At 37.6% G+C, this 13,953-nt stretch overlaps 1 protein-coding gene across 3 annotated transcripts in view; it reads left to right on the top strand.

Moving 5' to 3' along the window:
- Positions 1–13,953, top strand: part of vipr1b (vasoactive intestinal peptide receptor 1b) — an 88,769-nt gene that overhangs the window by 55,037 nt on the left and 19,779 nt on the right. For all 3 annotated transcript variants that reach the window (XM_029116438.2, XM_010902359.4, XM_029116437.2), the window contains one exon: positions 8,039–8,168. In XM_029116438.2, coding sequence (XP_028972271.1) covers positions 8,039–8,168 — 130 coding nt within the window. The remainder of the gene's footprint in view (positions 1–8,038; positions 8,169–13,953) is intronic.

Consider the following 13,953-nt stretch of genomic DNA (forward strand, 5'->3'; position numbering starts at 1 on the left):
CACCACACACCCACACCAATACATCACCACACAAACACACCAATACATCACCACACAAACACACCAATACATCACCACACAAACACACCAATACATCACCACACAAACACACCAATACATCACCACACAAACACACCAATACATCACCACACAAACACACCAATACATCACCACACAACCACACCAATACATCACCACACAACCACACCAATACATCACCACACAACCACACCAATACACCACCACACAACCACACCAATACACCACCACACAACCACACCAATACACCACCACACCAATACATCACCACACAACCACACCGATACATCACCACACAACCACACCCTGTGTTTCTGACAGAACATATAAATGTTTTCTCTTCTCACGTGCCTTTGACTCAGCACTTAAACTTAACCACACTGTTTAGCCTTATAGCTTCCCACTTTTAATCTTTATGTTTTCTTATTGTATTTTTTTATTATTATTATGATGTATTTATTTGCTTTGATGTTTGCATTTGAGTATTTGTTTTATGTTATTATATAAATATTTTTTTATTATTTTCTTTGTAAAGCACATTGAATTGCTTCGATGTATGAATTGTGCTATATAAATGAACTTGCTTGCTTGCTACTAGCTATAGTCATACTGAATATGTCCAGGTAACTACTAGCTATAGTCATACAGAATATCTTCAGGTTACTAGGAGCAATTGCCATACTGAGTATCTTCAGGTCACTACCAGCTATAGTCATACTGAATATCTTCAGGTCACTACCAGTTATGTTTAACAGCTTATTTGCCATTCGTGACTGACATTTATACAATGACTATGGTATCAATGTAGGTGACGATAACAGACTTTTACATCAAGGCAAAAGACGAGAGAATCGTGTAGCCAGTGAAGTGTTTGACTGTCCTGAAGAAATGCTAAGACAATTTGAAAATCCAACAGAAATGGAAGCATAATAACAGTAAACTAGTGATGGTGTACTTCTAGCAGCAGGATAGTATGCTAGCAGCGCTAACTCAGATTTTCTTTTTCAAAATAAAAGCCATCATTGAATTATATAAGGCGATATAGTTAACAATCTAGTCTGTCATTTTATGTTTAATGTCCCTTCCAATGTGGTTCTTGTCTGTTATTTTTTTTACATACTATATTTTTAACTGTATGGCCTTCTAAAAGTCAATGATGGCTTCTATTGTGATAATGAAAATCTGAATGCTGCCAGCATAATATCCTGCTGCTAAAATAACGCTAATGAAGCCTCATTTGGCCATCACTACAGTAAGCAGTTTCAAGCTATAAGGCTTCCCGTAACTACAGAAAGTTGTAGCCTGCGAAGTTCTTGTCTATTCTGAACAAGTACTCTTTTACCACTGGCCGTTTTAACAGTTAACTAGCCATTCGTAAATGACATTAAGTATCTATCTATATGGTTGACGATATATTTATAACTGACTTTTTTGTCAAGTGAATAGGCGAGAGAATCGTGTAAGGAGCGAAGTGTTTGTGTTTCCTGAACAAATCCTAATATCCACCAGAACTGTTTTATTTTAGTCTTCCTATTACGTAGCTACAAAGTTATAGCAAGCAAAGTTTTTGTCTTTAAGACTGTTACAGGAGTCGAACGCGGGACCTGTTGTTCCATAACCCGCGTCTCTAACCACTATGCTATTTAACAAGGGTCTGCCAGCCAGCCAGTCAGTCAGGGACGAACGGACTCAGTAAGGGACATTCACTCTTCTAGGCCGGCTCCACTTACGCGGTCCAACAAAAATGAAGAGACCACTGCACCTTTTTCTTTCCTTTCCAAAAAAGTTGGAAAGGAAGGTTTTGAGTGAGGAACAGATGGGAAAGGAAAATGTGCAGTGGCTTTTTCCAGAGCTGTATAGCAGTTTACCACTGTGTAATAAGCTAACCCCTGGTCCCTTGTGGTAGCTGGGTAATTGGGCAATTGAGCAATTTGCTATTACTGATAATTGACCTCTGGTCTGATGAGACCCAGCAGTTTAATATTAAGAATAAAAACTTAAACAGCTTGAACTTTTTAGAATGAATCCCTTCAAAGACATATAAAAGCACATCAAACAGCTACATCCTGCTTGGTTAACCTTCTGGGTGATTAGATTGATTCAACCAGACTCATGTAGAGATGTGGGTGGCGATGAAGCATATCAGCAGAAAAGAAAACAGCAAAATGGCATGAAAGAGGGAAAATAATGTTATTTATTCTCTGTTCCTACTGTTTGAATCCTTGGTGCTGGGAACAATATACGAAGTATATTATGTCAATATGGAGTATTTTATTTTGTTTATCGTGTGGTATATAAATTATGTTGTATATAAATATTATGATATTGCACAATGCCGTTTACGAAACAATTGAGACACTCTGTAAATGATTAATTAAAACAGAATGCAATAATGTGCAAATCATTTATCCCTATACTTGAAAATAGAACAAAGACAACATATCAAATGCTGAAACTGAGAAGTTTTATTGTTTTTGGAAAAATAAATGCCCATTTTGAATTTCATCCCAGCAACACATTTAAAAAAGGTGGGACAGGGAAATGTTCTCCACTGGGTTGCATCACCTCTTCTTTTAACAACCCTCTGATGTTGACTGAAATGCCAGAGTACCCTGGCATGTACCCTGGCATGTACCCTGGCATGTACCCTGGCATGTACCCTGGCATGTACCCTGGCATGTACCCTGGCATGTACCCTGGCATGTACCCTGGCATAATAAAACATTTAAATTTCAACAAATGTAAATTCAATCATATAGAAGTTATCTTTCTATACAAATCAATAACTAAGATTCACAAATATAAATCTGATAATGAATGGAAAATATATACATTTAATCATACCTGAACCCCAATTCAATCATTCCTGAACTCTAATTTAATCATACCTGAACCCCAATTCAATCATTCCTGAACTCTAATTTAATCATACCTGAACCCCAATTCAATCATTCCTGAACTCTAATTTAATCATACCTGAACCCCAATTCAATCATTCTTGAACTCTAATTTAATCATATCTGAACCCCAATTCAATCATTCCTGAACTCTAATTTAATCATTCCTGAACCCCAATTCAATCATTCCTGAACTCTAATTTAATCATACCTGAACCCCAATTCAATCATTCCTGAACTCTAATTTAATCATACCTGAACCCCAATTCAATCATTCCTGAACTCTAATTTAATCATACCTGAACCCCAATTCAATCTTTCCTGAACTCTAATTTAATCATACCTGTACACCAATTCAATCATGCTTTCAAGTTCTAACAGGTGTCAAACTAGCTGGGAGCCCTGCCACACCAAAACGACTTAGACACTGCAGCACAGGGGTGGATGTCAACATGTGGTTCATCAAACCAGGGACAGGAGCAACAAGATCTCAAACAGAGAATGACAAAATGTATGACTCAGACCGAGTTCCAGAGTCAGTGCTGGCAGGTTGTATGGCTGCACAGCTGGATCCAAAAAGCAATTCTGTTCTATAAGCAAAGGACCCACACTTTGAGTCGCTCCAGCTATGCAGTGAATAGAAACAAGAAGATCCTTCACAGTGAAGGACGAGGCCTGCTCTAGGAGCCCCTGAAAGTATAGCAAAAGAGTCAAGGCTTTGGATCTGTTCCATCAGCAACCCGACCGAGGATATCTATAGATATTGTCTGCTCTTGTGTTGTATAGATGTTGTCTGTTCTATAGTTATTATCTGTTCTATAGATGTTGTCTGTTCTAAAGTCATTATCTGTTCTATAGATGTTGTCTGTTCTGTAGGTGTTGTCTGTTCTGTAGATGTTGTCTGTTTTATATATGTTGTCTGTTCTATAGTTATTGTCTGTTCTATAGTTATTATCTGTTCTATAGTCATTATCTGTTCTATAGTCATTATCTGTTCTATAGTCATTATCTGTTCTATAGATGTTGTGTGTTCTGTAGGTGTTGTCTGTTCTGTAGATGTTGTCTGTTTTATATATGTTGTCTGTTCTATAGTTATTATCTGTTCTATAGATGTTGTCTGTTCTATAGTCATTATCTGTTCTATAGTCATTATCTGTTCTATAGTCATTATCTGTTCTATAGATGTTGTCTGTTCTGTAGGTGTTGTCTGTTGTCTGTTTAAATATGTTGTCTGTTCTATAGTCATTATCTGTTCCATAGTCATTATCTGTTCTATAGTCATTATCTGTTCTATAGATGTTGTCTGTTCTGTAGGTGTTGTCTGTTCTGTAGATGTTGTCTGTTTAAATATGTTGTCTGTTCTATAGTTATAATCTGTTCTATAGATGTTGTCTGTTCTATACTCATTATCTGTTCTATAGTCATTATCTGTTCTATAGATGTTGTCTGTTCTGTAGGTGTTGTCTGTTCTGTAGATGTTGTCTGTTTTATATATGTTGTGTGTTCTATAGATGTTGTCTGTTCCGTAAATGTTGTCTGTTGTATAGATGTTGTCTTTTCTGTAGGTGTTGTCTGTTCTGTAGATGTTGTCTGTTTTATAAATGTTGTCTGTTCAATAGATGTTGTCTGTTCTGTAAATGTTGTCTTTTGTATAGATGTCTGTTCTATAAATGTTGTCTTTTGTATAGATGATGTCTGTTCTATAAATGTTGTCTGTTCTATAGTTGCTATCTGTTCTATAGATGTTGTCTGTTCTATAGTTGTTATCTGTTCTATAGATGTTGTCTGTTGTTAGATGTTGTCTGTTCTGTAGATGTTGTCTGTTCTGTGGGTGTTGTCTGTTCTATAAATGTTGTCTGTTCTATAGTTTCTGTTCTATAGATGTTGTCTCTTCTATAGTTGTTATCTGTTCTATAGATTTTGTCTGTTGTTAGATTTTGTCTGTTGTTAGATGTTGTCTGTTCTGTAGGTGTTGTCTGTTTTATATATGTTGTCTGTTTTATATATGTTGTCTGTTTTATATATGTTGTCTGTTCTGTAGATGTTGTCTGTTCTGTAAATGTTGTCTGTTGTATAGATGTTGTCTGTTCTATAGATGTTGTCTGTTCTATAGATGTTGTCTGTTCTATAGTTGTTATCTGTTCTATAGTTGTTATCTGTTCTGTAGATGTTGTCTGTTCTGTAGGTGTTGTCTGTTCTGTAGGTGTTGTCTGTTCTGTAGGTGTTGTCTGTTCTGTAGGTGTTGTCTGTTCTGTAGATGTTGTCTGCTCTATAGATGTTGTCTTTTCTATAAATGTTGTTTGTTGTCTAGATCTTGTTTGTTCTATAGGTGTTTGTCTGTTCTATAGTTGTTATCTGTTCTATAGATGTTGTCTGTTCTATAGTCGTTATCTAATCTGTAAGTGTTGTCTGTTCTGTAGATGTTGTCTGTTCTGTAGATGTTGTCTGTTCTGTAGGTGTTGTCTGTTCTATAGGTGTTGTCTGTTCTGTAGGTGTTGTCTGTTCTATAGGCTTTTTTTGTTCTGTAGATGTTGTCTGTTCTGTAGATGTTGTCTGTTCTATAGGCTTTGTTTGTTCTATAGATGTTGTCTGTTCTGTAGATGTTGTCTGTTCTGTAGGTGTTGTCTGTTCTGTAGGTGTTGTCTGTTCTATAGGTTTTGTCTGTTCTGTAGATGTTGTCTGTTCTGTAGGTGTTGTCTGTTCTATCAATCTTGTTTGTTCTTTAGGTTTTGTCTGTTCTGTAGATGTTGTTTGCTCTATAGGTGTTGTCTGTTCCATATACATTATTTCTCCTATAAGTGTTGTACCTGCTTTTGGCACTTTTTGCACTGCTATTTGACGTCTTGTATGATGATGTAGAGGCATGAAGTTGACAGACTAGTTTTTCAATACTGTCTACCTGACAGCCTGGAGTACTCTAGCAGATACAAACATGCTCTGTGTCATCATACTCCAGCAGATAGAGACATGCTCTGAGTCATTATACTCCAGCAGAGACAGACATGCTCTGAGTCATCATACTCCAGCAGATACAGACATGCTCTGTGTCATCATACTCCAGCAGATAGAGACATGCTCTGAGTCATTATACTCCAGCAGAGACAGACATGCTCTGAGTCATCATACTCCAGCAGATACAGACATGCTCTGAGTCATCATACTCCAGCAGAGACAGACATTCTCTGAGTCATCATACTCCAGCAGAGACAGACATGCTCTGTGTCATCATACTCCATCAGAGACAGACATGCTCTGAGTCATCACACTACAGCAGAGACAGACATGCTCGGTGTCATCATACTCTAGCAGAGACAGACATGCTCTGTGTCATCATAGGTCAGCGAGCTAGCTACCCTCCTCTCCTCGCTCCTCTCCTTCTCCTCGCTCCTCTCCTTCTCCTCGCTCCTCCCCTTCTCCTTCTCCTCTCCTTCTCCAAGCTCCCATCTTGGAGAGCTAAAACAGTCCTGATCCATTTAATTAGAGTCTGGGAAAAAACAAGCCTGCATTCCAAATAGCTCCATGGTCCCTATTTATACCCGCACTGACCAGTGTAGTGCACTAAACCGGGAATAGTGTGCTATTTATACCCCCACTGACCAGTGTAGTGCACTAAACCGGGAATAGTGTGCTATTTATACCACCACTGACCAGTGTAGTGCACTAAACCGGGAATAGTGTGCTATTTATACCACCACTGACCAGTGTAGTGCACTAAACCGGGAATAGTGTGCTATTTATACCACCACTGTCCAGTGTAGTGCACTAAACCGGGAATAGTGTGCTATTTATACCACCACTGTCCAGTGTAGAGCACTAAACCGGGAATAGTGTGCTATTTATACCACCACTAACCAGTGTAGTGCACTAAACCGGGTATAGTGTGCTATTTATACCACCACTGACCAGTGTAGTGCACTAAACCGGGTATAGTGTGCTATTTATACCACCACTGACCAGTGTAGTGCACTAAACAGGGAATAGGGTGCTATTTATACCACCACTGACCAGTGTAGTGCACTAAACAGGGAATAGGGTGCTATTTATGCCACCACTGACCAGTGTAGAGCACTTAACAGGGAATAGGGTGCTATTTATAACACCACTGTCCAGTGTAGAGGACTAAACCAGGAATAGGGTGCTATTTATATCACCACTGACTAGTGTAGAGCACTAAACAGGGAATAGGTTGCTATTTATACCCCCACTGACCAGTGTAGTGCACTAAACAGGGAATAGGGTGCTATTTATACCACCACTGACCAGTGTAGAGCACTAAACAGGGAATAGGGTGCTACATTTTGGAAGGCAGCTTGGTAATTGATTGTTAGCGGCTGAAGGCTACTTATTGCTACAGTTGATTAACTGTGTTTGAACCACAAAAAGCAGAATAGGGCAGCTTTACCTTCAGCCATTTGGTGTTACATTAAATAAGCTTCTACAGGAAGTTTCTGTGCTAGGAACTAATCCACACCCCAACTGTGTTTTATGAAATGCGTTCAGTATTTGCCACTGAAACTACCTTTCTAGTCCAGTTATACTATATACAGCACACTAAGGCAGTGTTGGCAGTCAGCACATTTTAGCATTAAAATGATTACTGACTAATTTGGCCTCTGTCTTTGTCAGGGCTTGAACCTAGTCCTAGACTGTAGTCGTCAGCTTGATGCAATGAAAGAGCTGTGCCACCTGTGTGGCAGTGTGTTTTCCCTGTCAACCAGTCAGGTCTTATATATTTTGTATGAAGTAGAGTCATGCCTACAACCAATGAATCTTTGGACCTATGAATAAATAGACCAATGTATTAATACTTGTGTTCACACTGATTCTTTAAGAATGTAACCTAAATCTGTTGTACATTGGCTTTGGATAGGAGTGTGTGCTAATAACTACATTTATATGTGGTATTCACGTAAAGTAATGGGGATTCTAATCAAATACTAAGATACTTAATTCCTTCAGCAATTAGCTGTCGTTATTTTACTGTTAACTCCAAATACAGCTTTCTAAGTGCACTGCTTGTAACGTGTTTTGGTGTGTGTGTCTTGTAACGTGTTTTGGTGTGTGTGTCTTGTAACATGTTTTGGTGTGTGTGCCTTCTGTAGGAAGCTCCACTGCACCAGGAACTACATCCATATGCACCTGTTTGTATCTTTTATCCTGAAGGCCGTCGCTGTGTTTATGAAGGATGTGGTTCTGTATGAAGTAGAAGAGGTGGACCACTGCCCAGGATCAGTAAGTGTACTACCAGGTTTATAATCTCTAAATAACATGTATTTAATATGATCACTATCTAAACATGTATTTAATATGATCACTCTCTAAACATGTATTTAATATAATCACTATCCAAACATGTTTAATATGATCACTATCTAAACATGTATTTAATATGATCACTATCTAAACATGTATTTAATATGATCACTAACTAAACATGTATTTAATATGATCACTATCCAAACGTGTTTACAGTTTTTTACAATCGCTATGACAGTTTTTTCAATACATTTAACAAGTTTCCTAAACTCTTAACACGGCTAGCACAACATCCATCTTTGTAGGCTATACATTTAACACATTTCTTGTTGCTTTGACACAAAATGCATACAGTTAACACAAATTTAAAATGTTTGAACTTCTTTTACACACAAGCTCAACCAAGACCAAAACAATGTAATTTTACAGTCAAATTTACAAATGCTTTCACACTGTATGTCAGAACAGATAACACCATGTTCTAAACCTAACCTTACAGGCTAAAGTCAAGGTAAACAGCTGTGTATATTGTGAATTGAAACACAAATATATTCCCTGTATCTTATTCCATTGCTAATGAGAAACAGCTTATTGAAGTTATGCAAATATATAAATCACAGCTGATTCCCATCTAGGAAGCACACTCAGGTGTTGAGGTTCTTTCAATCGCATGATCATATGTTCTAAAAGAGTACTCTTTGGGCTGATATTGTGTGGAAAAGGAACAATATGGAGCAACACAAAGAAAGAAAGAAAGAAAGAAAGAAAGAAAGAAAGAAAAAAAAAAAAAAAAAAATGCCTGCACGACGGAGAGGAAGACGAGTACCAGGACAAGGGAGAGGAGTGGGACAAGGACAAGGACAAGGGAGAGGAGTGGGACAAGGACAAGGACAAGGGAGAGGAGTGGGACAAGGACAAGGACAAGGGAGAGGAGTGGGACAAGGACAAGGACAAGGGAGAGGAGTGGGACAAGGACAAGGACAAGGGAGAGGAGTGGGACAAGGACAAGGGAGAGGAGTGGGACAAGGACAAGGACAAGGGAGAGGAGTGGGACAAGGACAAGGACAAGGGAGAGGAGTGGGACAAGGACAAGGGAGAGGAGTGGGGCAAGGACAAGGGAGAGAAGTGGGGCAAGGACAAGGGAGAGGAGTGGGGCAAGGACAAGGGAGAGGAGTGGGGCAAGGTAGAGGATGAGAACATGTGGCCAAATGCAGAAGACCGGGCAGATTAGAAGATTACTTTGTTTTTGTTATTATTTTTCCAGTGCTTTTTCTGTTTGTATATCTTGCAGCAATGTCCTTTTACAAATAAAGTCTTTACTGCAGCAATTCTGTCTCTGTCTTTTTTTTTTCATAAACTGTACATTCTATAAAGCTACTCTAAGATGGTCATTCATTTTTTGTATTGAATTTCTGCAGCAAAAGAAACAAAATGCATGCATTTACTAAACCCAACAAAACAAAAATGTAGAGAGGCATCAAAAGAAACTGCAGTGCAAAACACAATCTATGATCAATACAATATACTGTCTATTGTATAAGGGCAGACCTGATACATAAAATAATGCAGTTTCTGTAATTTCAGCTGATGATAGTGTTTTTTTTGTCATTGTGTTATGATTGACTAAATGTTCCTGTTGGAAGAGAACATGTGTTAGTGTTTTGAATAATTATTTGATTTTGAAACATGTTTGAACTGTTTTGTTAGACATAGTGTATTGTGTTAGTGTATTATTGTATTTTGTAAATTAGTTTTGGAGTTTAGTTTACAATGTGTGATTTTGAGCATGAAATTAACCGTTTTGCCAATTGTGTGTTTTAGGTGTGTTGGTGCGTTAAGAGTTTAGGAAACTTGTTAAATGTATTGAAAAAACTGTCATAGCGATTGTAAAAAACTGTAACCGGAAATAGATTGGCTACAATCATAAATGTATGGGTGCAATGCAGTATAATGGGCTGCAGGGCTTCTGTTCCTCACTGAAAACCTTCCTTTTCAACTTTTTTGGAACAGAAAGAAAAAGATGCAGTGGTCTCTTAATTTTTTCCAGAGCTGTATATGCTTCCATACTGATCAGGATTTTATTTGTTTATTTTAATATTTTATACAAATATAGTGACCATCCCTGTTGAGTTCATTTAATTTCAAGCAGCACCGCATAAATTATATCTGACCATTGACCAATTCTGTCTGATTACTGAATTCCAAATGATATCATCAAATATCTTTAAAATTCCATAGCCTCAAAAAAGCACCAAAACAGGTCTCCTCTTTTATTTTACTACTGTAACCTCATTTCACAACGAAACAGAAAAATAACAACTGGCATAGGAAGTAAACATCTGGTCCTATATGTTATTAATTGCGCTTAAACCTGCGTTACGTGGAAGTATATAAAAAATCGCCTTTTCACAAAAGTGGACGTTCGCCACTACGCTGGTGTACAGAGTCTATTCAAAAATAATTATTATAAGGTGATATTGGTTTTCAAACACATTTCCAAAATGACTTCCTTGTCAGGTTCTGGCTGGGTGCCTCTAGACCTCTCTATGCGCCTGGGGCCAGTGTCAGGACCTGACCACAGAGGTGCATCTAGGCATGTCTGCGGTACTGCTTTCTGCTCTCCCCAGTTAGAGACAGCTGTGTCTCTATTTGGGGACCCTATTTATGTTGCCCTGTTTTTCTTTTGGTTGTTGGTCATTGTTTGGCATTAGCTTTGTGTTTGTGCTTTTGCCTTCAGTTTGCAGTGTGATACTGTACCCTCTGGCTTTGCTCCACATGTCCTGCCTTACCTGCACTGTGACATTCCTGAGCTGGTTAAACATGTTTTATTATCTAAGGAGAGGAGAAACTGTTTTTATACTCACAAGTATTGTCCTTAAATGTTTTTTTTGTACCAATCTAACATTGTTTTACAATGTTTTACATTTACATTAAATGTATTGGGGGGTGGTTCTATTGGAATTGGTATTTGAAAACCTCTGAATTTATGTATTAAACATTAATAAAAATAAAAACAAATATTCAGAATCAAGGTGGTGAGGGATATTCAAAAAAAAAATCTGGACCCATATTTGGTCATTTTCTTATGTTCATGCTTTTATCATAATGTAACCCCTTTACTGAAGATAATTTGAAATGCCTACCTTAAGATACATTCAGGTGGACATTCTTTAAAAAGCAATTTTTAGCTCACACAGTTTTAGTTTTGCACAAGATTCAGTTTGATTAGTTTGTCTTACTGGAACTTTTTCCTCTGATAAAGCTTCTACGCTACTCACAAATGTCACTTACAGTTTTTTACAATCGCTATGACAGTTTTTTCAATACATTTAACAAGTTTCCTAAACTCTTAACGCGCCAACACACCTAAAACACACAATTGGCAAAACGGTTAATTTCATGCTCAAAATCACACATTGTAAACTAAACTCCAAAACGAATTTACAAAATACAATAATACACTAACACAATACACTATGTCTAACAAAACAGTTCAAACATGTTTCAAAATCAAATAATTATTCAAAACACTAACACATGTTCTCTTCCAACAGGAACATTTAATCATAACACAATGACAAAAAAAACACTATCATCAGCTGAAATTACAGAAACTGCATTATTTTATGTATCAGGTCTGCCCTTATACAATAGACAGTATATTGTATTGATCATAGATTGTGTTTTGCACTGCAGTTTCTTTTGATGCCTCTCTACATTTTTGTTTTGTTGGGTTTAGTAAATGCATGCATTTTGTTTCTTTTGCTGCAGAAATTCAATACAAAAAATGAATGACCATCTTAGAGTAGCTTTATAGAATGTACAGTTTATGAAAAAAAAAAGACAGAGACAGAATTGCTGCAGTAAAGACTTTATTTGTAAAAAGACATTGCTGCAAGATATACAAACAGAAAAAGCACTGGAATAATAATAACAAAAACAAAGTAATCTTCTAATCTGCCAGGTCTTCTGCATTTGGCCACATGTTCTCATCCTCTACCTTGCCCCACTCCTCTCCCTTGTCCTTGCCTCACTCCTCTCCCTTGTCCTTGTCCCACTCCTCTCCCTTGTCCTTGTCCCACTCCTCTCCCTTGTCCTTGTCCCACTCCTCTCCCTTGTCCTTGTCCCACTCCTCTCCCTTGTCCTTGTCCTTGCCCCACTCCTCTCCCTTGTCCTTGTCCTTGCCCACTCCTCTCCCTTGTCCTTGTCCCACTCCTCTCCCTTGTCCTTGTCCTTGTCCCACTCCTCTCCCTTGTCCTTGTCCTTGCCCCACTCCTCTCCCTTGTCCTTGTCCCACTCCTCTCCCTTGTCCTTGTCCTTGTCCCACTCCTCTCCCTTGTCCTTGTCCCACTCCTCTCCCTTGTCCTTGTCCTTGTCCCACTCCTCTCCCTTGTCCTGGTACTCATCTTCCTCTCTGTCATGCAGGCATTTTTTTCTTTCTTTCTTTCTTTGTGTTGCTCCATATTGTTCCTTTTCCACACAATATCAGCCCAAAGAGTACTCTTTTAGAACATATGATCATGCGATTGAAAGAACCTCAACACCTGAGTGTGCTTCCTAGATGGGAATCAGCTGTGATTTATATATTTTCATAACTTCAATAAGCTGTTTCTCATTAGCAATGGAATAAGATACAGGGAATATATTTGTGTTTCAATTCACAATATAAACAGCTGTTTACCTTGACTTTAGCCTGTAAGGTTAGGTTTAGAACATGGTGTTATCTGTTCTGACATACAGTGTGAAAGCATTTGTAAATTTGACTGTAAAATTACATTGTTTTGGTCTTGGTTGAGCTTGTGTGTAAAAGAAGTTCAAGCATTTTAAATTTGTGTTAACTGTATGCATTTTGTGTCAAAGCAACAAGAAATGTGTTAATTGTATAGCCTACAAAGATGGATGTTGTGCTAGCCGTGTTAAGAGTTTAGGAAACGTGTGAAATGTATTGAAAAAACTGTCATAGCAATTGTAAAAAACTGTAAAAGAACCTCAACACCTGAGTGTGCTTCCTAGATGGGAATCAGCTGTGATTTATATATTTGCATAACTTCAATAAGCTGTTTCTCATTAGCAATGGAATAAGATACAGGGAATATATTTGTGTTTCAATTCACAATATACACAGCTGTTTACCTTGACTTTAGCCTGTAAGGTTAGGTTTAGAACATGGTGTTATCTGTTCTGACATACAGTGTGAAAGCATTTGTAAATTTGACTGTAAAATTACATTGTTTTGGTCTTGGTTGAGCTTGTGTGTAAAAGAAGTTCAAGCATTTTAAATTTGTGTTAACTGTATGCATTTTGTCTCAAAGCAACAAGAAATGTGTTAATTGTATAGCCTACAAAGATGGATGTTGTGCTAGCCGTGTTAAGAGTTTAGGAAACTTGTTAAATGTATTGAAAAAACTGTCATAGCGATTGTAAAAAACTGTAATAGCACATTCTTTAGAGTGTAATGGTAACTGCCAAAAAACTGGACTTTTCTATCTTCAGCACAGAGATATTGTATGTACAATTGGGGACTTTTAATGTGTTAAGTATTTAAAGAACTTAATCAGTGGTTAGTTTGAGATGTGATCAGTATCTAAAAGACTTCTTCAGTTCTGGTTTGAGATATGATCAGTATCTAAAAGACTTCTTCAGTTCTGGTTTGAGATATGATCAGTATCTAAAAGACTTCTTCAGTTCTGGTTTGAGATGTGATCAGTATCTAAAAGACTTCTTCAGTTCTGGTTTGAGATGTGATCAGTATCTAAAAGAC

Source organism: Esox lucius, chromosome 21, assembly GCF_011004845.1.
Source record: "Esox lucius isolate fEsoLuc1 chromosome 21, fEsoLuc1.pri, whole genome shotgun sequence".
In the NCBI taxonomy this organism is placed as follows: domain Eukaryota; kingdom Metazoa; phylum Chordata; class Actinopteri; order Esociformes; family Esocidae; genus Esox; species Esox lucius.